Source organism: Nicotiana sylvestris, chromosome 9, assembly GCF_000393655.2.
Source record: "Nicotiana sylvestris chromosome 9, ASM39365v2, whole genome shotgun sequence".
Classification (NCBI taxonomy): Eukaryota; Viridiplantae; Streptophyta; class Magnoliopsida; order Solanales; family Solanaceae; genus Nicotiana; species Nicotiana sylvestris.
In genome coordinates, this window is record NC_091065.1 from 34,878,399 (window position 1) to 34,903,908 (window position 25,510).

The window sequence follows — 25,510 nt, forward strand, 5'->3', positions numbered from 1 at the left end:
ATTTGAGACAAGAAAGCTGAGAAGAAAACATATTTCTTGCCTTAGATCTAGTTTGAATACCAGAGTCCAAGGGTGTGATCACATTTTGAAGAGGATGTGAACTCCTATGCTTCCAGTAGATACTTGAACTTCAAAATGCGAGGGACTATGTTCCTCCATACTTGGACCATCGTTGGCATCAAAGAAGTATGAATTCCACTTCTTTGTTCTGCATAAGGAGTACTTGATACAACATCAGCAATCTTATGCTCAGCTTCAGTCGCGGTGATAGAGGGACTAGGTTCCTCTATTTCGGTTGGAGGTTCTGCTGCATCTTCTTCATCACTCTCATTGACTTGACTAATCATATCAGTCTTTCAATTTGCCATATCTATGGCCTCTCTAGGAACCTTTGAGAAATCTCCATCTTGATCATCCTTGTCATGTGAACCTTTCCCTCTTGATTCGTAAGATTCATCAAATATCACATACACACTTTCCTCTACACATTGTGTCCTTTTGTTGTAGACTTTGTAGTCCTTGCTTTTAGAGGAGTAACCAAAAAAAACACCCTCATTACTTTTTGCATCAAATTTTCCTAATGCTTCCTTACCGTTGTTGAGAACAAAACATTTGCATCCAAATGCCTTAGGTAAGTTAGCTTTGGTTTTCTCCCATTAAGTAATTCATAGGGAGTCTTATCAAGCAGGGACCTGATCATGTACCTGTTAATCAAATAACAGGTAGTGTTGACTGCTTCAGCCTAAAAACTCTTTGACACACTACTATCTATCAACATTGTTCTAGCCATATCCTCGAGAGTCCTATTTTTCCTCTCCACAAATCATTTTATTGAAGTGTTCTAGGAGTAGAAAAATTGTGACTACTATTTTCAACACAAAATTCATCAAATGTGGCATTGTTAAACTCAATTCCATGATCAGATCTGATACTCACAACATTATATCCCACCTTCGCTTGAATCTGCTCTACAAATACAACAAATATTGGAAAGGTTTCATCCTTGGTCCTTGGAAACAATATCCATGTAAATCTAGAATAGTCACCAACAATTACAAATATGTACTTCTTTCCTCCTATGCTAGGTATCTCAATAGGTCCACAAAGATCCATATGAAGAAGATCCAGCGGCCTTAAGGTACTAACTTCCTTCTTTAGTTTTAACGAGGACCTGGCATGCTTCCCTTTTAAACACGCATCACACACTTTATGTTCCTTGAACTTTGACTTAGGCAACCCATGAACCAGGTCCTTCTTGATTAACTTGTTGAGTAAAGAAAAACTTGCATACCCTAGTCGTCGGTGCCATAACTTCACCAATTATAAGATTAAAGTCTTATAATTGGTGAAGTCTGCAATGTAGATGTTATTGAACTTTTTTGCGAGCAACACAACTTCACCAATTATAAGATTGGTGACAGTGCAGGATTTTGACATGAACTCCACTTTGTTCCCTTTGTCATAGATTTGGGACACACTCAATAAGCTGTATTTCAAGCCATTCACATAATACATATTTTCAATTGAGTGGAAGAGTGATTTGTCAATCTTTCCAATGCCAAGAATATAGCCTTTCTTGCCGTTTCCAAAGGACACACTCCCACCTTGCAAGGCCTTGAGTGAGAGAAAATCATTCATTCTTCTGGTCATGTGTTTAGAGCATCCACTGTCCATGTACCATTTTTTACTGCTTCCCCTAACTTCAGCCTACATATAAAATTACTAATTAGACCTAGTAACCCAAACTAGTTTGGGTCCCTTGTAATGATAGAATGGGATCAAACTTATTTTTGTCCATGCAGGCATCACATATTTCCTTTTTTAGAGAACTAGGCTCCTTAGTAATAGGTCTCTTTTCAACAAAAAATTTATTTTTCTGCTGGGATTGAATTTTAACTTTACAAGAGTGCTTGTAATAACTAGTTTGACCACAATGAATGCAAAGCCAACTATCAGTCATAGTAACATACTTGCTATGGGGATTATAGGGAGCTTTAGCCTTATGGAACCCAATTCATTCCTGTTTCCACCATTACTCTTATACAAAGATGTGATTGTATTAGAGGACCAAGTCAATTTAAGAGACTTATCTAGATCATTTTTAACCCTTTTTAAGTTCTCCTGAAGTTGTCTAATCTTTTCAAGCTCAGCAGCAAGGCTTTTTTTTGACCTTTTTAAGCTTACTTTCAAGCTTAAGTAAAGCCTCACTAGCCACTTCTTTTCCCTTAGGGGTGTTCATCCATTTTTTCATTTGATTTTTAACAAGGTATTTTCTTTTGTTATTTTCTCCACCTGTTCCTTTAGATCTATAATTACAACCACCAAATCATCTCTCTTGTTCTACCTCTCCAATTTCCTCAGTTAAAATATTTTTCTCATCAATAAGGATGTGATAAGAATAAATCAAAACATTTGCTAAAGACACAAGTTTCTTTTGAGAGTAAGTTTTCAAGTTTCTTTGGACGTCAAGAAAATTTACCTCATCTTCCTTGTTGTCCTTATCATCGTCAGATTTGGTCATGAGTGCAAATATATAATCATATTCTATATCCACTTTCGATAGACATCATGGATGTGTATGCTTGTTCATCCTCACCTTCACACTCGCTGGATGAATCTCCCCATATAGCCAAAGCTTGCTTCACAACGTTGCCAGTTGTGTCTCTTCTCTTGAACCTCCTGTCAGGGACCGGGTTCCTCATGTCCCACTTCCTTTTTATGCTAATTGTTGTTGTGGATCACTTTACTAAGTGAAATAGTAAGTCAAGCACACTGTTCATTTGACTTTTTGTGTTTAGAACATATTATTTCTACGTGTAATGTGTTTTTAAAACATATATACAAGGTATGAATTTAAGCTACTGAGTTCGGTTGAATTTACAAATTATATTGTAGATCCTTCTCTTCTATGTGTAGAGCAATTTTAGACCTCGTGTGGTCATAAATAATTTTAATATTTGCAAATGATAATGTTCAGTACATTCAGATACAAGAAATTAGTTAAAGATCATAGTTACTAGTACTTGGGGAAAAATCTAAGAACGGGTAAAAACAGAGGGAAAAAAATTTGGCGAAAAATTTCTTCAAGTTATGAGGTTGTGTTTGTTTGATGATTGTTAAATCTAACAAATACAACTTCAGTACCTGAAGAATTTTATTGCCAAAATCTTTTTCACCCTGTTTCCGAAATAAATTTAACATGATCTCTATTGAATGACGAGTTGGCCTGAAGGTTGTAGAGGCGAAATTGGAGAGGCGTTACTGCTGGAAGAATCATCTCTCCGTTCATCCTGAACTTGAGCTGCAAACTGCAAATTCCAGAGAACATCTTCCATCGAAGGCCTGCCCACTGGATCTTCGTAAAAACACCTGCAGCAGATCTCTATCATCGTCTTCAATGATTCATCCGAGCATGAACTTCTTACTGTTGGATCAACCACATTCCTTCTTGATGCTTCATTGCCCATTATGCTTACTTGCAACTATACAATATATCAAGAGAAAATTAGTGCACGACCAAAAGGCTTACATTATTTATTTATGAAGCCATATCATCTTCAATGAGCAACAAACAAATGCCCCCCATCGATTGCGTAAGGATTTCTAAAAGGGTTTATAATATCTTGGGCCACTCCGGAGAATAACCCCAAGTTAACATCATCCATTTTCCATAGATGGTTTAGCCTATTTGAGGAAATGGAGGATGATTACTTACAATACAGTGAAAAGGTCAATAAACACAGAGTACGCAGCTTTAATCGTAATTTTTATACATATACACAGTATTATTTTTTGATGAAGCGGGTTCCCGCTTGCCACCACGTACGTCCCCCACTGGCACCTCGTTGGTAGTTCAAAATGAAAATCTGGAAAAAGAGCCAGATGATGAAGTGTTAGTCATACCTTATTATGTAGAACTAGAATATCATTTCTGGTATTTATCTGCCTTCCTGTTATGATTTCCAGCAGTATAACTCCAAAGTCATACACATCCAACTTCTCTTCATATTTTTCCCTATAAATCAATATAGGTAAGAGTAAAACAAAGTGTAAGTATGTCCGTGCTTACAGCTTATTTACATTCAATAATACAATATGTTCTGAACAAAGTGGAAATGCCTGTAAATATTTGTATTACTGAGCTAAGCAACTAAATTAATAAGTTTTGAAATTTCAAAGCGGTAAGCTTTATAATCAACTAATACATTATACATTAGGTGATTTTGTTGTTTAAACTATGCTGCTCTAATTTGACAGTAATTTGTACACACCTCTCCTTATAACCAGCTGGAAAAGTGTGACAGTATTCCTGCAAATATCACAGTAGTGGCATAAGTTAATACTGCGGTAATATATAAACTTCTTTTGTAAGTGTGAGTGGAAGAATGAACATAGAACTTTGGGAAGTTGGTCGCCACACCTTTCCTACATTCTCCGACAGAATAGGCAAATTGTAGCTGCTAATTTTGGCAACAAGGTTCTGATCCAACATGATATCTGTTATTTTCAAGTTATTTGAAAAGATACCAGGGACAATTCCATTATGCAAGAACTGTAGGCCCTTTGCTACCCCTGTTGCAGCTGCTATACGTTGTGTCCAAGTTAGTTTCCGTCTTCCATGTCTATCTGCAAATAGGACAGTGAGGAACAAAGAGCATCAAATTTCCAAACATATATAATCCAGCTAAGCATTTACATTAATCCAACAGTGTAGAAGTGTAGATGCTTGTTAAGTAATTACCAGAAATCCAGCTCCTTAGGGTCCCATTAGGTACGTACTCAAAGACGAGAAATATTCTGCTAACACTTGAATCATCCAAGTAACACTCAAAGCAGTGTCCAAGAGCACTCACCAAATGACAATATCTGAGCTTGGATATCAACTCTATGTGATGCATAAAATTTTGAGTAGTGGTGCTTCTTTTCATTTTCAGGCATCTAATCGTAACATTTGAACCATCTCTCATCTCGCCTCTGTACATCTGAATCCAAAGCAGAGTAAGTTTGTGAACCCTTGTCCTCGAAAACAGCTGCTAATATTAGTAGGGTTTACTCTTGGGAAGCTGTTAAAAGCTCAGACGTGATTCTCAGATCGGGGTACGCATACATAGAATTCTAGTTGGTTTTTGGCGTATTTTGAATGATCCCTACAGAGTTCTTATATCCACATGTCATAACCATTTGACACGCTTACGTCTATACAAATTACTAAACCATTTTGCATGGTCAGCAACTAGCTCAGCAGCTAAGTGCGGAAAAATATTTTAGACTAGGATAAAGATATTAACAGAATCTATTGAAAATTCTAAAGCAATAAAAGGCGGGGTCAAAAACTTCAAGAGTTAAACTCATTCTTTTGTGCCAAAACAAGGACGGATGGATGAAACTACTACAAGTCAGCACCAACTCTCTAGTATAACACTCAAAGACCTCAATGCTACAGCACGAAAGAAGGACGGAAGTAATTAGTGACTTCATATATATATATATATATATATATATATATATATATACATATACCTGGCCATTAGACATTTCACCCATAAAAGTTGCTGTATCAAAGTTGTTCGTAGCCACCTCAAGTTCTTCTAACGAGAAGGTCCGATAAGATGGAAGACTGAGTGCTCCTAGCTTCATTGCTTGAGTAATGTATCCTTATACAAGAAATACCGAGGAATCAAGTTAGCTATACTCAGGAATTAAAGGAAAGCAAAGAGAGCGAGGGAATTTTTCTTTTCTTCCTTTATGCATATCGGAGACAGGGTGCAAATATACCTAAGCTTCAAGCTTGAATTGGTTATTGAGGCAAAGGGTCTGTAATTCAGAATCTCTCAAGACTATAAACTTAAGAAGATTCGACCAAAACGTTCATAATTTCCTAATTAGCTTCCAACTTCTGTATCTGTGTTGGTAACAAAGAATGTAAAGGACTAACACCTCCCACCGATTGATATAGGAAGCTGAATTGAGGTGTAATTTGTTTCAAATATATGAAATACAAAGAATATGGGCAGAAACAGAAAAGAGGAACCTTACTTGCATCTGTATACAACTTTGAGGTATATGAAGATGATGCATCTTCTGAAATGAATCTGGATTGGGTTTTCTGTGCAGCCTTCTTTGCAAGAAAAGATTTGACAATCAAGATGGTCAGGCATACTAGTATGACTCCGCCGATGATGCTACCACAAATTATCAAGGCAAGAACCACTTTAGAAGCAGGTTTTTGTCTTTGATGATGAGGTAAGACGCCAACAGCCAAAGCCTCATTTCGACAAAAGGAAAATGGATGTTGAGTTCTGTCTCCAGTTGCTAAACAGTTATTAGAAAAATGCACAATCCTATTCCTCGAACTAGACAGAAGGCAACTAGGTAATGTTCCGGTCAACAGATTAGCAGACAGATTAACAAAGTCTAATGCAGCGTTGCATGGATTATCTTCAAAAAGCATTCCTGTCAACTTGTTTCCTGCAACATCCAGGTAAGTTATGGATGGCAAAGATAGCAAGGATGGAGGAAATGGCCCCACAAATCTGTTGGAAGAAATATCAAAATGTTCAAGCTGATAATAGGACTGAACTTTCTCTGGAATGCTTGCAGCGAACTTATTATTCCTTAGCCCAATGCTTTCTATTTTGCTTCCAACTTGAGGAAATCTCGGTCCAAAAGAGTTGTCCTCTAATTCTAAAACTTGAAGGTTTCCTAAACTGCTAAGATCAGGCACATCGCCACTAAAATTATTCCTCGAAAGTGAAAGTATCCGAAGATTTTTCATATCTCGCAGTGTATCTGGCAAAGGTCCATCTAACGAATTGTTCTTCAGACTCAAAACTGCCAAAACCGAAAGCGAACCAAGCCCATCCGGAATTCTGCCAGTCAACCTATTTCCATCAAGCAGTAAGGTTTGGAGGTCCGTTAACGATGAAATTGTTTTGGGTATGCCACTGTGAAAGTAATTTGAGCTTAAGTCAAGTATCTCCAGTGCTGACAGTCTTGAAAGTTTTCCAGGCAAGCGCCCCCATAAACCAAGAGAAACTAATCTAAGGACTTTCAAGCTAGGAAGATTGACAAGGGAAGTGAAGAATGAAGCAACAGAGAAGTTTCTGGGTAAAGGGGAAGCCCCCTTTATCCCTATTATGTGTAACTGAGTTATGCTTTCTTCATAGCACACAACAGTGACAATTGAAGTTGGCTCAATCTTACAGAAATCAGTGTCATTGTTCCAACTATTCAAAGCTGTTGGATAGTTCAAAAGACGTCGAATTCTCAGAAGGCTTTTCACTTGAGAAGATTGTAATTGCTCTGAATAGCGGATTGAGATTACTACCAAAAACAAAACCAGAAGCTTTTCAAGTCCCAAATCTTTTTCCATCAGCACAAGACTGGCTCAACAACTCTTTTACCACTGAGAATTTTCTGGAGAACACTGCAATTGCATCACAACTCAGTAATCCAACAAAATCAAACTCTGCATCCATAGAATTTGAAAAGAAAAAGGGAGGAGGTTAAAATGTTAAGATTAAGCAACTTAATAGTAATAATAACTCAAATCCTGCAAAGTCACTTCATAAAGTAGAATAAAAATGAAGTGGCAACCCCCCCACCCCACCCACCCCCACCCCCACACACAAGAAAATTCTTCAGGGATTGATCCAAAGTGCAACATTAAGGAATAAGGTGGAACATATGATATGAAAATAGAGAGATAATCATCCCAAATTGAAAAAGGAAATAATGAATGAATGTTGCAAAGATTTTGCATTTATTTGTATAATCAGACACATAACTACATGAAGTATAAATACAACCATCTCTGCGTTTAACGTATAGTAGTAGATTAGTATAGAAGAGTGGAGACTCTTTTAAGCTCACAGTAATGGAGGCTTTACCTGTTTTACAGAAGAACTTTGAGGAACTTCAAGGATCCATGGTAGCCTTCAAATGAAGTAAACACCAACTTTTCATCACAGAAAAATTCATAGGCTTACACCAACTAGTCTTCTTCAAACAATGACCAATATATTTATGTAGTTAGTTATTTTCATTTTTATCAAGAATAAAGTAGTGTAAAATAGAATATTAATAGCTTTATGGAAGGGAAACACCCTGAATCTTGACTAAAGATATGAAAGCAGAAAAGAAATGTCAGCTGTATTATTATAATTACCAACAAAATCAGAGCTCATACACCAAGAAAGTTAGTTAGAAGCCATCCTCTTGGGCAATAATTATCTTATAATATTGGGCAAATCTTCTAGGAAGTAGCTTTTCAATTCTCTTTCTTTTTAATTAACTATATGCGTTGCAAGTTCCATAACATAGAAATTAATTTTCAAAAGTAAGTTTTTTACTTGATAAACAAAACAATTGACGTTCAACACTGCACTGAGAACTAGTTAAATGATTACGGAAAGCTTAATATGACAACTAAATGTGAGTAGGGACAATATTGCCTAAGGAAAGTAATGTTTCTCACTAAATGATACAACAACAACAACAACAAAATCTCAGTATAATCCCACAAGTGAGGTCTGGGGAGGATAGTATGTACGCAAACCTTACCTCTACCCCGAGGGACAGAGAGACTGTTTCCAGGAGACCCTCAGCTCAAGAAAGCACCAAGTGACGATATATTAGTACTATTGATAGACTCTCACTAAATGATCATCATATTAAATTTATCTCAATAACTTGAACAAGGATATTTTCAATAATTTTTAGTAATACTTCACTGTCTAGAATTCACCATCGTGTTGTTTTCTTATGATTTTATACATCTATTATTTAGTGTTATTTCTATATCTTATAAGAGATGTCCCCAGTTTCACTCTCAAAGCATTAATAAAATATAATATTAGAAAATAAAACACAAAAATGAAATGGGGACCTAAAGACATTTCTTATTATATCCATATTATGTATGAGACATGTGACCATCAAAAGGCGTGCTGGTATGGATGAGATATGTTTATCCATGTTTAGAGTTGGAGTCTTGAAAAAGTAAAAATAAATAAAATCCCAAACAATGTGAGTAGATCTTGGATACCAGATACTTAAAACAGATGTACAAGACATGTAGTATTATTTTCTAAAATCAAAAAAAAAAAAAAAAAAAAAAAAAGATTTTGAAGTAAAGCAATAAACCAAAAGAAAGATGCAGAAGGTAACCCTTTATTCTCTTTTAGTGCTTGCCACTGTGTGCCTATAGGAACCACAGCCTGCTTTAGACTTTAAATTCACTTATTTATTCATGTACTTATTTTTCCTTCTCTTTTTTTTCTTCATTTGCGGTTTTCACAGAGGAGCCAACGAATTACAAAGGAGTAAATTATTTTTTGATTATGTAATTTTCATTTCGATTTACTGTTAGATACATCTCTTACTGTTATCCCAAGATAATTTACTCTTAGATACAATTTACAATTTACTTATAAGATATTGAGATAACTCTTAAATTGTATCTATAGATTTTAACACAATATATAGTTGTTATACATGCTTCCAAATTTTGGTCAACGATATTTGTAGTTTGTCAACCTTTCCCTTCTCCTTCTTCCTTGTATTGAAAAACAATTAAAAAATTGATTTCAAAATTTGGTCAACGATAACTTCCTTTCACCATTGGAAAACGAAAAGAGACAAAACTCATGGATTAACCATGGTCCTTTCTTTTGTATTTTATTTATTTCTTTTTTTTTAACAAAAAGAAAAGTGTAACTCAGAAGGTTGTACCATGCACTGTTGTGAGCTTTCGCTTTCTAGCTCAGGCCAGCTTTGAGCTTTTTGAGCTTTAAGCCTTTAGCATCGTCCTCTTAGCTTAGCTTGTGGCCCTCTATAGTCTATAGATAGTTGGTTTGCCTTTGGCACTTTCCCTTTTTCCCTTTCCTTCTTGGAGTAGCATTTATTTATCTGTTGTTCTAAAGCAATAGAGAGACATGTACTCAAAGCTTTGGCTAAATACATAAACGGTGGGCGAAGTCAGAATATTGCAAAAGGTATTCAAAATTTAATATTTATATTTATAAAAAGTAATTTTAACCTATATATATATATATATATATTATAATTTTTTATACATTCAATATAATTTTTTGATGAAGGGTGTTCGAACACCCTTTACGTCATTGAACTGTTCATGTAGGTTGTCCCTAACGACCAAGTAGGCATCTCAGTTGAGCCTATTTCCGGTTAGACACTTCAAACCTTCAATAATGTTGGTTAACTAAACACTCCACCTAGTCAATCCATTCGGGTGTGATACACTCTCGAAGACATTTTAAAAACCATATTTAGTATTAGACATGTCCGCAAAAAAAAAAAGCTCAAAGTTCTGAGAAACGAGAGAGAAGAGAGAGAGGGAGGAGGAGTTGGCTGGAAAAGAAAGATTCCCAAAAGCTCCACTCTAGCAATAATTTTTTTACGGCAACTATGTCAGGTTTGAATCTAAAGAAGAAGACGCTGCTCCATTAAAAAAAAAAAAAAAAGAAAGAGGAAGAAAATTTTAATCTGGATCTTTGATAAAAATTCTCGGCAATCTCCATGTTTTCCTGCTGTGCTGTTTTCTCAGTGACGGTGCTTCTTCAAAAACGGGCTTTAATTAAAACTTCAACTGCGACAAGATGTGAACAATAGCTTCCAACTAACATGTCTAGTAGTGTGTTTACCCTTAAAATTAAATAACAATTAAACTTATAATGTGATTTTAAGGACACGTGATTTCGCCTAATACCAATTGATAAATACAAAGATTAGTAATAGGAATTAACAACAAGATAAAACAAGGGTTGAACTCGAATACCCTCAAGCTGATTGGTATTAGAACATTTAAAAATATAAGCAAGCTAATGAACAAAAGTATAAATTAAAAAGAAAGTATTATATACTTATATTGCTTTGATATCTCCGAATCAGAGGCGGACCCAGGATTTGAGCACGACGGGGGCATCACTCTATGCTAGTCACTAGCGATAAAATTCGGCGTGCAACTCATTGAAAACTTAATGATTATGATGACTTATATATATATATATAGAGAGAGAGAGAGAGAGAGAGATTTCTTCGCAAAATGGATGCTATGGGAAGGGAAGGTGTTTGATTAAGCATGTTTCATACTTTAAAATTCTAGTTTTTAATAAATAAAAAAAAGGGGTCAGTGATCAAAAAGGCATTCAAACGTAAATTTATCAAAGACATATTAAAGAATTCAAGATAAAGAGTATGGTAATACTAAAAGAACTGAAAAAGAGTCTCAAACTATTAGTTGTCATTGCCGAGTCAGATTGTTGAAAAAGGTTGTCACAAAATGATATGTATTTTTTCATTTATGGACCGATAAGTTGCAATTAGATAATTTCAATTTTAAGGGGATGAATTTGAAAAAGAATAAAATTAATTAGGTTGACTATTATGTACTAGTACTAAACTATAATTGAATTCAAAAAAAGAAGAAGATAAAAGTAAAAAAAAACAAAGCAATTTGCTATTAAATATAAATTGCATTGTATTCAAAGAACTAAAATATTAATTAAGTTGACTATTATATATTAGTACTAAATTATAATTGATTCAAAAAAAAGGACAAAAGTAAAAAAATAAAGCAATTTGCTATTAAATATAAATTATATTGTACTATAAATAGAAAGGAGGGAAAAGCTGAAAACGAGTAGAAAAGGCAGAATAAACATAGAAAGGAGGGGAAAAAGCTGAAAAGGAATAGAAAAGGCTGAAGTTGGGATTCGAACTTGCATCACTTCCAAAATCGGAAGCTAAATGGCCAATGCAGCCACTTGTCCAGTCAGTCTATTTGTGTTTAGGGGGCACACTTAACATATTTAAGGGGTCCCATATATATGTATATATATATATATATATATACAAGATTTTTGCCAAGGCTAACGGGGTCCCGTGACCCCTCAACCCACAATGTAGGTCCGCCCCTGCTCCGAATGTAAGAGCCCTAAAAACGATTGGGACTCCTTTTTATATAGTAGAGGAATCCTAACTATGGTATAACTCTAATTACAGAAGGAAATCTCATGATTAGCTAGTTAACCGTTCTTGATTGATCCGTTCCGAGATTTTTGTCGTGATCTCCGACCAGTCATGGATATCTCACCTTTCGGTTATTATGCTACCTTCGATCTTACTCGTTGTTTGTCGCATTGTCTCAATCACTACCGGTCTCGATCTTGACAAGTACCTCGAATCTCGAATTCAGTACCTTGTCATCGTGCCTCGATCCGATCTATTATGGGAGTGATCTTCGATCCTTCACACTGGTCTCGAGAAACCAGTAAAATTGGGTGGGCCTGATTTTAACCGTATACAGATAGTCCTCTCATTTTTTGGAGTGTAATGACAAGAAACGAATTGAGCCTTCGATCCTAGATCTGTCATGATGTTATTCCCGTAACGTAAGCGGCAGATGTGATCGAAACGTCCTGTCGGTGCAGTTCCCCAGGCATTTAATGCATGCCAATTGATGGTCGGCCACTAGTGGTTTCGAACCGTCGCCATAAAACCCATAAATAGGCCCTTTTCTCGTTGATTCAAATTTTACTTTCAGTTTCTTCCATCTCCAAAGCTTTTTACATCTTTTAAGTTTTTCCATTCTGCATAATCTCCAGGTTTTGTTATCAACCTTCTCTTAAAACACTAGGTGTTATTCTCTTCTTCCTTCTTCAAACCCAAAATGGCGAAAACATCCAAAATTGTGCCGCAGAAAGAAAAAGCTTCCTCGTTTAAGCCGGCCGGCGAACAACCAGCGATTGAGCCACTCCCTGAAGAATTCTTTCTTTCGCCGTGTGTCCTTGACTCCGATTTCAAAGTTGAAAAGACCTCGTCGGTTCCTCGCCGATGTGAGCCGATGTCGAGGTACATATGCACAATCACCAGTGGCCTTTTAAAGCAAGTTAAAAAGGACTGCAACTGGGTATACAAGCACGTGGTGGTGCCCTCGCTCGAAGAGTCAATCGCTATGCATGTGGAGGGGTTTTTGAGTGTTTACACCTACCCTTTCACATTCGTTCCTCTAGATCCAATCATTCTGGACTTCTGCAAAAAGTACGAGGTCACCCTCGACCAGATTCATCCTTCTTTTTGGAGGATAGTGACATTGCTTCGATTTTTTGTGAGCAAAGTCAAGGGGCTTCCCTTTACCCTCGACCATCTCATCCAAGGGACTTTATCGAGGTGGGCTAATAAAGCTTCAACGTCGGTCTTCGAAAACGGTCTTCTTGAGCACGGATGAGGACATGAACCGGGGTTGGATGGGCTGATTTGTCCGAGTGAAGACCTCGGACCTGATACCAGCCGAGAGCATGCCATTTCTAGAGAAATGGAATAGGAAACGTGAGTATAATTCCACCTTTTAACTTCTGTTTATTATCTTCTCTCTTTTTTCATCCTTTCTTACAGGTGTTTTACTTGGTGCAGCCATTGCCTGGATACCGGGTGCGATTCCCCATCTAGAGAACTGCGTCAGGAGCTTGGTGTCGACTTCTATACACGCTGAGCGCGTATGGCGCGAATTGTCGAAGGGTCGATGGGAGGCCCGAAATCATGGTAAGTTTTTGCGTATATCGATAACCTTGATTGTTGTCTGAATTTCTCCTCATACTTGTTTTTCTTTTGCAGGTTTCGGGAAGGATGTGTCGGTGAGACCTTCGTCTGGTGAGGAGGAGACTTCGCCCCCGGTCCCTAAACTGGTGAAGGATAAGAAGAGAAAAAGGATCTCAACCTCCGAGGATCTAAAGCCTAAGAAAAATCCGGATTGTAAGCCAAAGAAAGACAATGTCGCCCTGCCTGCGGAGGTAGTTCAGCGGCTAAGAGAGGAGGAAGAAGAAGAAACTGAAGACGACGGCTCCGAGCTGGTGGACCGAGTGAAGAAGAACACCGAGGCCCCAAAAGCCTCTAAGTCAGTGAGGATTGAAAAGACTCCGCCTCGAACCGAGGGGGTCTTGGAAGAGGGCCCAGGAAAAGACCCCTAGTTATTGGAGACTGAAGATGTCTCCCGCTGAAATGAGCAATTGGCGGGTATGTCTGAAGGGGCTGGCTTTAAGGCCCTTAGAAATGAAGAGAACACCCCAATTGACTCACTTGGGGTGATAGAAATTGGAGACTCTCTGCCGCTTCCTTCATTCTCGAAAGGGGAAGTTCGGGAGGCTCAGGCCATGAAGACCCCTCAGGTAGAAGGCGCCCTTGGAGGGAAGACCTTTTCCAAGGTTGTTTTGCCGGGGTCGACGATGTCGCTGGCTTGGATGACTTAGAAGTACCGAGGAGGATCTTGGGCGAATCTTCCTCGAGTTTTAGATTGACCAGCCAATTTCCGTGCCCCAGTGTTGATCCTGAGTGCAAACAGACTATTATTATTACGATCACGGAGGATACACGAGTTTTTTCCGCCCCCTAGGGGTGGCCAATTACCTTCAATGTATGGTCACCAAGGAAGATCAAGCTCTGATGGATAAGGTGGGAGCACCGTGTCTCTTTAATGAGGCCCAGCAAGTTTTGAATCGGGTAAGCCCTAACTTTCTTTGTTAACACCGGTCTTCATACTTGTGTTTTTATCTCCTTGCCTAATTCTTTTCCTTCTATTTTTGTAGGCCTCGGTACTTCATCATAAGGCTTTCTTTAAGTATCGAAGAGGGTTGAGCCGATATGAGGCTGAAATTCAAGGGCTTACCGAGGAGAAAAATGCTCTCGAGCTTCTTGGTGAGCAAAAAGAAAAATAAATCAAAGACCTCCGAGCTAAGCTGGTCGTGGCCCAGAAAGAACAAAGCAAACTGACCGAGCAGGTAAATAAAGTCTTAGACGCTTATGGACTCGGTTTGGGAGTGATAGCTAATGATTCGATCTCACTGGTCCAGGGGCTACACGAAATGATCGTACAACTCCGAGGAGAGGTAGATGAGGTAAAGGAGGAGACTACAGTGTGGAAGAAAAAGATGGACCGCCTTGCCTCAGAGAAATAGGCTGATCGAGCTCAGTTATCCTCAACCGAAATCCAAATCCAAGTCATGAAAGAGAAAAACTTGGAACAAGCCAAGAAAATTGAGGAGCTACATGCTCGGTTGGACACGGAGCTTGCAGCGGCGAAATATGAGGTTGAGACAACTAAGGCCGGAGCTGAGGTGATGGTGGTTGTCTACCGATCTGACATCGAGGTCACTCAAGCTCGAGTAAAAGAAGTTGTTGATGCTGCTCATACTCGAGCATACTAGGTTGTCGAGCATGTTAAGTGCTAGTCTCGAAGAGAGACTCTTGAGGAGATTCATGCTCGCAGCTTTGACCTTGATGTCGAGATCAAGAATGCGAAAGATCTTGAGGTTGAAGCCAAAGCATTGCTCTCTTCTTCTGATGATGATTTCGGGAGTGGAGAAGGCTCTGAGGACGAAGATGTTGCTCCTGGAAAAGATTAAGTGTTTAGGATCTTTTTTGTAAATTCTGACCGGGCCATGTTGCCCTTATAAATAACTTTTTGATATATAAAAGGTCTTTTCTTTCCCTTTCCGTTCTATCTTTACTTTATTTTATTTATGCGTTATGAAATTGCATTCATAGGTTAGAGGTTCAGGTGATTTGGACCGAAACCGAACTAATGTTGAGTGAGTACTTGCTTAAACTCGAAGTAGGATAACCTTTAGGTCGTAATTAAGTGAGGATGATCCCTCGAACTCAAAAATAACATGGCCCTTAGTCCTTTTGAATTAGGCTGGCATGGCCTTGAAAGAATGGCTTTTTTCCCTTTTAGGCTCAAAAAAAAGTTATCCATATAGAAATTTGTTATACCTTAGCATGAAATAAGGTTGTTCGAGAGTTCGAACAATCTGGTACCCCTTAGGGTTTTCGAGGGTTGATGTTATCAAAACCCTTTATAATTTTGCCGAGGGTAGCCCTTTTAACCGATTTTGTGAAGATATTAGAAGGCATGTTTCATTACGAAATTCGGACGTCTCCGAACCATATTAGTTTGGCCGTAGCCTTTAACTTGGGGTTTGCCTCATAGGCTTTTTTCCCGATTTCGAAGTGTCAGTCCTCGAGTGGGGTGGTCGTGGCCTATAAAAACGAGGGTTGCCTTTTTAAGGTCTTATGATCTCGATATTTTAGTAATTCGATAACATCGATTTTTCAAACGGCAATCCCCGAGTACAGGGTAAGTTGTTTGAAATTTAGTTACGATCGATCCTTAAGTCTGTTTTCACAACAAACCAAAAGTATGAAATCGTAAAGTAAAAATATTTCTAAGGCATGGAATATTTGGCAAGGAAAAATGCGTAAATGTTTGCCTTTAAGGATCGACTAATCTACATAGGCATAGTTTGTTTTACCATTTGGCCTTTACAAAATTTTCCCTACCGAGACCCTATTAGCACGAAGTATCCTCCTTGTAACAAAGTTGATATCCGAGGGTGATACCCCCTAGTATTCAAGGTTGATTGTAAAGAAGGCTCGGATACTGTTGAATTGCTCGAAGTTAGCACGAACAATGGTTGTCTCACTAAAACCCTCACCAACAAAACCCATTTGGGACAAAAAAAACCGGTCCAAGGGGAAAAGAGTGTCATGCGTGCTTTTAGACCTAAGGACTTTGTGAAGAAGAATCCTTCGATGTCTTCGATTGAACACCTACAGTTGGTTAGTATAAAATATAAATGAAAATGGAGAAGGTTGTACCTTAGCAGTAATATCGTTTGAGGAGTGATACGTTCCAATTGTTTGGTAATTGCTTGTCGTCCATTATGCCAAGTTTGTAGGATCATTTTCCGACGATATCGAGGACCTGATATGGTCCCTGCCAGTTTGGACCAAGTTTTCCTTCGTTAGGGTCTCGAGTATTGAGGGTGATTCTCAGAACTAAGTCCCTGATTTTAAAGTGTCAAAGATTGGCTCTTCGGTTGTAATACCTCTCGATCCGCTGTTTCTGTGCGGCCATTTGAACGAGGGCGGCTTCCCGTCTTTCATCTAGCAATTCGAGGATCGTATTTATAGCCTCGTGATTTGACTCTTCTGGTGCATACCGAAACCTGAAGCTAGGTTCCCTCGAGCAATATTTCTCTACATTTTCCTTTAGCTTCGTTTAATCTTTTCTTTAGATTTTGGATGACGGTCTTGTTTGTCGATTCGGCCTGTCCGTTCCTATTAGGATGATATGGCATTGACAGGATCCTTTTTATTTTGTGGTCTTCGAAAAACTTTGTCACTTTGTTGCCGACAAATTGCTTTCCATTGTCTCATATGATCTCGGCAGGCATTCCGGATCGGCATATAATGTGATCCCAGATGAAGTCTATGACTTCTTTTTCTCTAACGTTTTCGAAGGCATGTGCTTAGAGAAATAGTCAGTCTCAAACAAAATGAATTTAGCTTTACCTGGGCCAATGGTAGAGGGCCGACGATATCTATCCTCCATTTCATGAATGGCCACGGGGATAGGACTATGTGGAGTTTCTCTCCGGGCTGGTGGATCATCGGCGCATACCTTTGACATTTGTCGCACTTTCAAACAAATTCTTTAGTGTCCTTTTCCATATCGGCCCAATAGTATCCTGCTCTGATGACTTTGTGAACTAATTACTCGGCAACAGAATGATTTTCGCAGGTGCCCTCGTAAGTTTCCCGTAGAACGTAGTCGGTGTTTCCTGGTCCTAAACACTTCGCTAACGGTCCATCAAACGTTCTCCTATACAGTGTTCCATCCTCGGCCAATGTGAACCGTGCGGCCTTCGTTCGTAGAGTCCTTGATTCTTTAGGATCCAATGGAAGCTTCTCGCTTTTTAGGTATTCGATGTACTCATTCCTCCTATCCCAGGTTAAATTTGTGGAGTTTATTTTGGTGTGTCCTTTTCGATTACTAACCTCGAAAGTTGTACGACAGTCCCCGAGCCAAGTTCATTGTCTTCGACGATGACCCCAAATTTGCAAGGGAATCGGCCTCGCTATTTTATTCTCGAGGTACGTGCTATAGTGTCCATTCTTTAAATCGATGTAGAGACGTTTGTAGTTTGTCCAAGTACCTCTAAATTCGATCTTCTCAAACCTCGAAAGTTTTGTTGACTTGATTTACCACAAGTTGGGAGTCACACTTGGCCTCGATGACCTCCACCCCAAGATCTTAGCTAGCTCGAGACCTACAATCATGGCCTCATACTCGGCCTCATTGTTAGTTAAATTCGAAGTTTTGATAGACTGTCTAATTGTATTACATATGGGTGGCTTCGAAACGATGCCTAGCCCGGACCCCTTCACGTTCGAAGCGCTGTCTGTGAAAAGGGTCCAAACCCTCAATGATGTACCTGATTTTAATAATAGTTCATTTTTGACCTCGGGTACGAGGGAAGGCGTGAAGTCAACCATGAAGTCTACCAAGATTTGAGAATTGATGGGCGTTCGGGGTTGATACTCGATATCGTACCCACTGATATCGATGGCCCATTTGGCTAATCGACCCTAGAGTTCGGGCTTGTGCAAAATGTTGCGAAGGGGATATATGGGTACAACGCAAAATAGGTGACATTGAAAATATGATTTTAATTTCCTAGAGGCGCTTATTAAAGTAAGCACTAATTTTTCTAAGTGTGGTTATCGGGTCTCAGCTTCACCTAGGGTCCGACTAACATAGTAAACAGGAAATTGCGTACCTTTCTCGTCTCAAACTAAGACACCACTTACCGCTATCTTCGAAACCGCTAAGTATAAGTAAAGTTGCCATCCGCCTTCGGGGTGTGAAGAAATGGCGGGCTCGATAGGTATTTCTTGAGTTCCTCCAAGGCCTGTTGACATTCCGGGGTCCATGCCAAATTGCTCTTTTTCTTAAGTAGTGAGAAGAATCGGTGGCTCCTATCTGAGGACCTCGAAATAAATCTGGCACGACCCAAACTGATGAGTCGCGAGGGGCACCCAGTACCTTACACAATCGAGTACCAACATAACGTATCTTTTCGTATCATGCTATCATAGGTAAATGAGGCGGAAGGTCTGCCGTAGGATAGCTAGAACAAAACATGTAACACCAACTTATACATAAGATATACGGGCATATAAGACCAAAATGATTACTCGTACACTAAATATAGGCCGACAAGGCCATACAATATTTTACATACATGATGTGAGCACGTGATTTTTGCCTTACGAAAACTACTCAAAAAATAAATCAAAAAATAAAATAAATTTCTTTTACTGTGTAATTTTTTTATTTGCGTGGTATTAAATATTTGTGTTATGTCCGTAAATGTTTACTTTGTCATAATAAAATGAAAAAATAAAATAAAATACATATTGCATGCATATAGGATTTAATTATGCATTTAAGAGATAATTTAAATAAAATCACAAAAAATATGCATTCGTTCTATTTTTTAAATATGTTACTGTGTGATTAATGTTTTGACTATGTGTTAAATAGTTGTTATGAAGTAATTAATATTTTTATGTAAGGTTAAAAAATTGTTTTATAATTTTATTAGGATTTTTTTTATTATTAATAATAAAATCAGAAAATAAAATAAAATAGAATGGGAAAATTGGACCTGGATTTAAAATCCAGGCCCAAATCGAATTACCCTTCCACAGCCCAATTCCACCACTCCCAGGTCCGGTCCGTTTCAAAGCCAGAACCAAACGACGTCGTTTGGTCATCTCTCATCAAGGGCCGTTGGATTAAATCCAATCAACGGTCAAGATCCCCTGCCCTTAACCCAAGACCCTTACCCGATCCATTGACCCGATTCAGTCCGACCCCAACTTTAAACCAAACGACGTCGTTTGGTTTAATGAATTAATCCTGGCCATCCATTCTACTTGATCCAACGGACGATACCAATCCACCCCACCCCTATATAAATCCCAAACCTTTACCCGGCCCCTAACTGAACACCCCCCCTCCTACACTGTTCATCATCGTCCCCCAAACCCCCACTCCTAACCCTAGCCGCCCTAGGATTCCACCGCCTGAAACCCGGCGGCATCAACGCCGCCGGTCACCAAAATAACACCCCAGAACCCCCTGAACCTCCTCTATCCAAATATGTTATCTGCTTGGTTCGAATCTCCCTGAAGGTTCTCGAATCTTCATTTGAAGATTCGAGCCAAGTTCAGATCTAAACCTAACAGTCCCAAATCGACACCATAGCTTCCCCTAGTCACCCTGAGTATGGATCTATCGTTTGTTTGGTTCGAATCAGTTCGGAACTTCTCGAATCTTCTTTTGAAGATTCGGACCAAACAAGAACAAACTCAGATCCGTTTCAAACTAACACCAAATGACCCCTAGGCCTCCCTCACCCTTGTGTCATGTTTGGTTCTTCTCGAATCTGACCAGAAATGGTTAAATCCCAAATCGAATTTTTAAGAACCCTAAAAATACCAAACTTTCGGATTCTGTTCAGATTAAGTAAAGATTGAGGTTCAATCGACCTTAGTCGAAGTATTTTCAGTGGAAAATACTTCGACTAAGGTCTGTTTGATTTCAAACAAAAATCCAAATCCAAGCTGAGTTCGAGTCGGATTAAAATTGAAGATTCAAAGGTATTTTTTCTATTATTTTGTGTATTCTACGTGTGTTGTTGTTTGTCTTAATAGCTTGTTAATTTTTCATGATTTTATTTGATTAATTCTATCACCTTTGTCTCATGCCCGTCTATATGGTCAAATATGAAACTGTTTCAGTTGGTTGTGATTGTTCATAATATAAGTAATCGACTCGATTAAGTTCGTCGATTAGTTATATTATGAATTCTCACTTATGATAATGCTAATAAAAAAACAGTCTGCTTCTATTGTTTTAGACCAATTATGGACAATTGTTGTAGATAATCAGTTTAAATTAATACTCGTCAGTTAAATCACCCTTGTTTACATTTATATGAATCTGTCAAAATAAGTGTAGTATATATGTTATTGTCTGAACATTAAAGTTTCAGGGCATTGTCAGTATTGACAATGATCCTGTGTTTGTTTGATTTATTGTTCAAAGTTAAAGCTCAGTTACTGAACTCAGTGTAATATGTTGCTATAATGATTGTTTCTGAATTCAGTATGATTCTATCAATGTTTGATTGAATGTAATTGTGTTAGGAGTTACCCTTTTTAATCAGAATTCAGTCCAAACTTTAGGATTGGTTATAGCTGCTTAAACAGATTGTAAAATCTGTACTGTGAAATTCTGAGTTTAAAGGCAGTAATAACAGAATTACAGTAGGATTTCTGGGGTATTTTTGGGATAAAACAGTGATAGAAATATGATATAATAGTGGGCTGATAATGGAGTGTTAATGGCTATATTTAAGTAATAAAGGGGGAACAAGGAATAATGGGGCTGCTGAAAATCATGTTAGGATCACATAAAGTATTAAAAAGTAGTTTTAATGGAAACTTTCTAATTTTTAAAGGGATAAAGGGTCCAGCCACCATGACAAAGGTGCAACCAGCCCTGTATAAATACAGGAGCTGGACAGCTTAAAAAGGGAGACTTTAAGAGACCTTAGAGGATTTTAGGAGAGAGTTTTAAGAGAAAAAAAAATCAGTTTTTTCAGGGAATAGGGGCAGTTTTCAGAAGAAGAAAGACAGAGAGATAGAGATTAAGGCGGATTTTAGGATATTGAAAGAGGAAGTCAAGCAGAAACAGAAATTTGAAAAGAAAGATAGAAAGAAAAGAAAACAGAAACACTAAAACAGAATCCTACATCGGAAATTAGTATTGAAGCTGATTCTGTGTTTTTGAAATTGGAAGTTTGTTTTTTTAGTCTACTTTGTTCTAAACCTCAAAAATCAGAAATATTATTCTTGGTATTGAATCTGTCCGGATTTGTTCGATCTCATTCTTCAGTTAAAAATCTGAAATTTCTTAAAAGTATTTTTACTGTGCATCTGGGCTCTTCGAATCCTATTCTTGTTCAGACTTGCTGTGTTATCGGTATATTCTACTGATTTTGTTACTGCTGCAACTGTTGAAACTTACTTCTTCTACCTCCATTTCCAGGTACATATCTTTTTAAATTCTATGTTGGAAAGAGATTCAGTATGACGGATAAATGAAGATTGAATTGTAATACTATCTTTATTCATACGAGTTTCTTTAATTAAAAACTCAGTTTTGTTTCTGGATCAAATAAGTAGTATATGTTGATAGGATGACTGTAAGTTAAATATCTTTTATTGAAGACTGTATAAGTGTTGTAACAAGGTTAATTTTATAAATTTTCATTAAATTATAGTTGTGATTAAGATTGTCAAGATAGGAAACATGGCATGAAATGGGCCATTATTTAAATTTTATGGTGTTGTTAGTTAAGTAAAGGGTAATGTAGAAACATCAAGAAAACTACATTACTAACTCTTATTGTTAAATAAGGTTTAGATGGTATTGATGGTATATGTTTATAAAGACAATAGATGTGCGTATAAACGTTGGTGAAAGGTGATATGATATAGCTTGTTACGATGTTAAAACGTTATGAATGATTACGAAATACAGTTAAGTTGCATGTAAAGTATTTTTATTGAAGTAACTTGTAACTTCTTTCCTATAAGCTCGATGTCTATCTACCTTCATAAAACAAATTAACCAAATAATTAGGCCTATTAGATTAAAAGCGAATATATGATAATGAAAAGAGATGTACAAGCATAAATTGTCACACTTTACATCAATGATAATTAGAAATAAAATTTGCATTAAGTGAATAATGAAAATTCTCGGAACATATTTCCTTCCTTTATGAATCATTTATTGTCAGTATCATATGCAATTTATTCTTTGGCATATATATATATGTCATATTTGTTTAAAAATAGTATTAATCATATTTTTATTCTGTTCTTTGAATTTGAATAGTTGGAATGAATATAACCTATATTCGGAAATCATAATCGACGAATAACCTTTTATAGATTGCAAATTCTTTTCAAAGAATTTATAGGCCTCTAAATAGGAGTTTTCTCATGATTTTTACATAAAAGAAATACATGAATATAATAAACAATTTATGGAAAATTCCTAAACCATTACAAATATTTTGCACAATTAGGGATACGTTCGCGTACCCTGGTTATATTTTTAAAAGTAAAAATTCGGATTATGCGTACGCGCAATTTCGAACGAATATTTAATAAAAGGATTTTTCCAAAAGGCGTTAAATCAATTTCATAAAAACCCGAGATGTACGGTTCATTATTCAAGAAAAACAAATATTCTTGATCCAACACAATTTCGAAAAATGATTGCTTAATAAATATATTATAAAAAGTTATTGTGTACACGTACGCGTGACACAAGTCCGCAATTTTTTTTAACACGAATATACGTACGCGTAATTCGATTCAAAGAAGGGTCATCAATAAGCGGTAGTAAAAACATGTAACATCAATGTATTTAATAAAATCAAGGTAATTAAGCCAATAATAAAAACAGTTAAGCGACCGTGCTAGAACCACGGAATCCGGAAATGCCTAACACCTTCTTCCGGATTAACAGAATTCCTTACTCAGGATTTCTGGTTCGCAGAATAATAAACAGAGTCATATTCTCCTCGATTCAGGGATTATAATTGGTGACTTGGGACGCCTTAAAATTCCCAGGTGGCGACTCTAAAACAAATAAACAAATCCCGTTTCGACTGTCCTTCAATTGGAGAAAACTCCCCACGCGCCCCGCGGGCGCGACAAAAAGGAGGTGCGACAGCTCTGGCGACTCTGCTGGGGACAAAAGTGGTCAAACTGTAACCCAGAACCATTCTTTCAGGGTTTAAAGAATTCGAGCTTAAAATATTTGTGTTAATTGGTTTTATTTACTATGAGATTTTCAACTGTTTATATGCTAATATGCTAAATGTTGCTGTTTACCGCTTTAATATTATTTGAATTGTGAATATATACAACTGCTACGAAACCCCCTTCTTTCTGAGTCTTCTGAATTTATGGTGTACACGTGCGCGTGACCCACCTTTCTGTTAGAGTCGTACCAAATAAGACGGAGTTGGGACAAGTAACTAGGCCGGGCAGACTTTCGTGCTCCCGGTACGTTGCCCCCGCTTCGGCTCAAACTGTCCGTTTGGGTAAGCCAGGTTTAGAACAATCAACCTAAGGTTTTACACTTAGAATAACTCAGCCATGTACCGGATCCCTAGTAGGAACGAATATTTGCATCATATGCATTTGGCCTTGGAGACTCAACACAGGGGTTGGGTCTGTCTAGGACAGGTGAACCCAAAATAAAAAGACCATCATGATGCATCCTACTTGTTACTTGTGCATTCATTTGCCTCGAACATGCTTGTTGACCAGCTTAAATAAAATCATGGTAAGAAGAAAGGAATAAAATGGGTTGTTTTAAATTTCGAAAAAAAAAAAAAAAAAAGGTTTTAAATCTTGAAATAAAGGTATTTAATAAATAAATAAAAAATTCGAAAATTTTTTAAATTTTCAAAAAATGAATTTTGACTTTATCAAAATTAAATTTCAGATACAAAATGAGCATCACACAAAGCCCCTCATCCACAAGTACGGAAGAATTTCTATGTCAGCTTCAAATGTGGTGGTATGATTTAGGCGAAGACGGTCAAAAATGGGTCGTCAAGCATTTGGGAAATCTCACGGACATTATGAAAGTTAAACCCCGTGATGATTTGATTGCGGCGTTAGTAACTTTCTGGGATCCTGTTCACAATGTTTTTCGTTTCTCTGACTTCGAGCTTACTCCTATATTAGAGGAGATAGCTGGATATACTGGTTTTGACGGAAGTTTAAGAAATCAAAGCTTGATATTCACAAAGGCTCCTTCAGTACATCGATTCTTCGGTCTTTTGAACATCAGCAGTCAAATCAGGAAAAGCAATGTCATCAATGGATGTTGTTCCTTCAACTTTTTGTATTCAAGGTTCGGAAAGTCAGATGGGTTTGAAATTCATGAAAAAGGCCTTACTAATAAGCAAAACAAAGACACTTGGCAGATTCACCGTCGATTTGCTTTCATGGTGGCTTTTCTAGGAGTCATGGTCTTCCCAAATAAAGAGCGAACAATTGATATTCGCACCGCAAAAGTTGTGCAAATCCTTACCACCAAAGAAAATCACACCCTTGTCCCCATCATTCTATCAGATATTTATCGGGCTCTGACTTTATGTAAATCAGGAGCAACGGTCTTCGAAGGATGCAAAATTTTGTTGCAAATGTGGGTGATGGAGCATCTCCAACAACAGCCCAAGATCATACAATATGGGTCAAAAAATGATAATTGCATCGAGAGCTATGAGGAAAGAACAAAAAATTATCAAGCTCCAGAAGGGATAGAAGCATGGGTATCTCATCTAAAGGCTTTAACGGCAAATCAAATTGAAATGGACTCTGGGATGGCTCCCGATGAGGGAAGTAATACATATGTCAACCTCAAATAGTTATCTACTACTATTGGGATTAAGAAGCATTCAGCCGTATGCACCACTAAGAGTCTTAAGGCAACTAGGGAGATATCAAATAGTTCCTGATGATGAAGATTTGAGTATGCAAGTAATCG

At 37.6% G+C, this 25,510-nt stretch overlaps 1 protein-coding gene across 2 annotated transcripts; it reads right to left on the bottom strand.

Annotated features, from left to right (window-relative positions):
• Positions 1–2,935: 2,935 nt before the first annotated feature.
• On the bottom strand, positions 2,936–8,296 carry LOC104243737 (probable inactive leucine-rich repeat receptor-like protein kinase At3g03770). Of its 2 annotated transcripts, none has more exons than XM_009798986.2 (8): positions 7,890–8,296; positions 6,037–7,426; positions 5,521–5,654; positions 4,742–4,982; positions 4,421–4,626; positions 4,272–4,309; positions 3,904–4,015; positions 2,936–3,482 (listed from the first exon to the last, which is right to left on the bottom strand). In XM_009798986.2, the coding sequence occupies exons 2-8, from the start codon at positions 7,370–7,372 to the stop codon at positions 3,207–3,209; spliced, it is 2,343 nt and encodes a 780-aa protein (XP_009797288.1). In that variant the 5' UTR covers positions 7,373–7,426; positions 7,890–8,296; the 3' UTR covers positions 2,936–3,206. The 2 variants fall into 2 exon arrangements, with proteins under 2 accessions (XP_009797288.1, XP_009797285.1); XM_009798983.2 differs by having other exon boundaries at positions 6,037–7,468.
• Between the last annotated feature and the right edge of the window lie 17,214 nt (positions 8,297–25,510).

Bases quoted from the DNA above. Each gene is read 5' to 3' on its own strand.
- LOC104243737 (XM_009798986.2), bottom strand. From the start codon at position 7,372: ATGGAAAAAGATTTGGGACTTGAAAAGCTTCTGGTTTTGTTTTTGGTA. The intron at 4,016-4,271 runs GTGTGTACAAAT...ATTGATTTATAG, and splicing joins CCAGCTGGTTATAAGGAGAG to GGAAAAATATGAAGAGAAGT. The intron at 3,483-3,903 runs GTATGACTAACA...TATATTGTATAG, and splicing joins TTCTAGTTCTACATAATAAG to TTGCAAGTAAGCATAATGGG.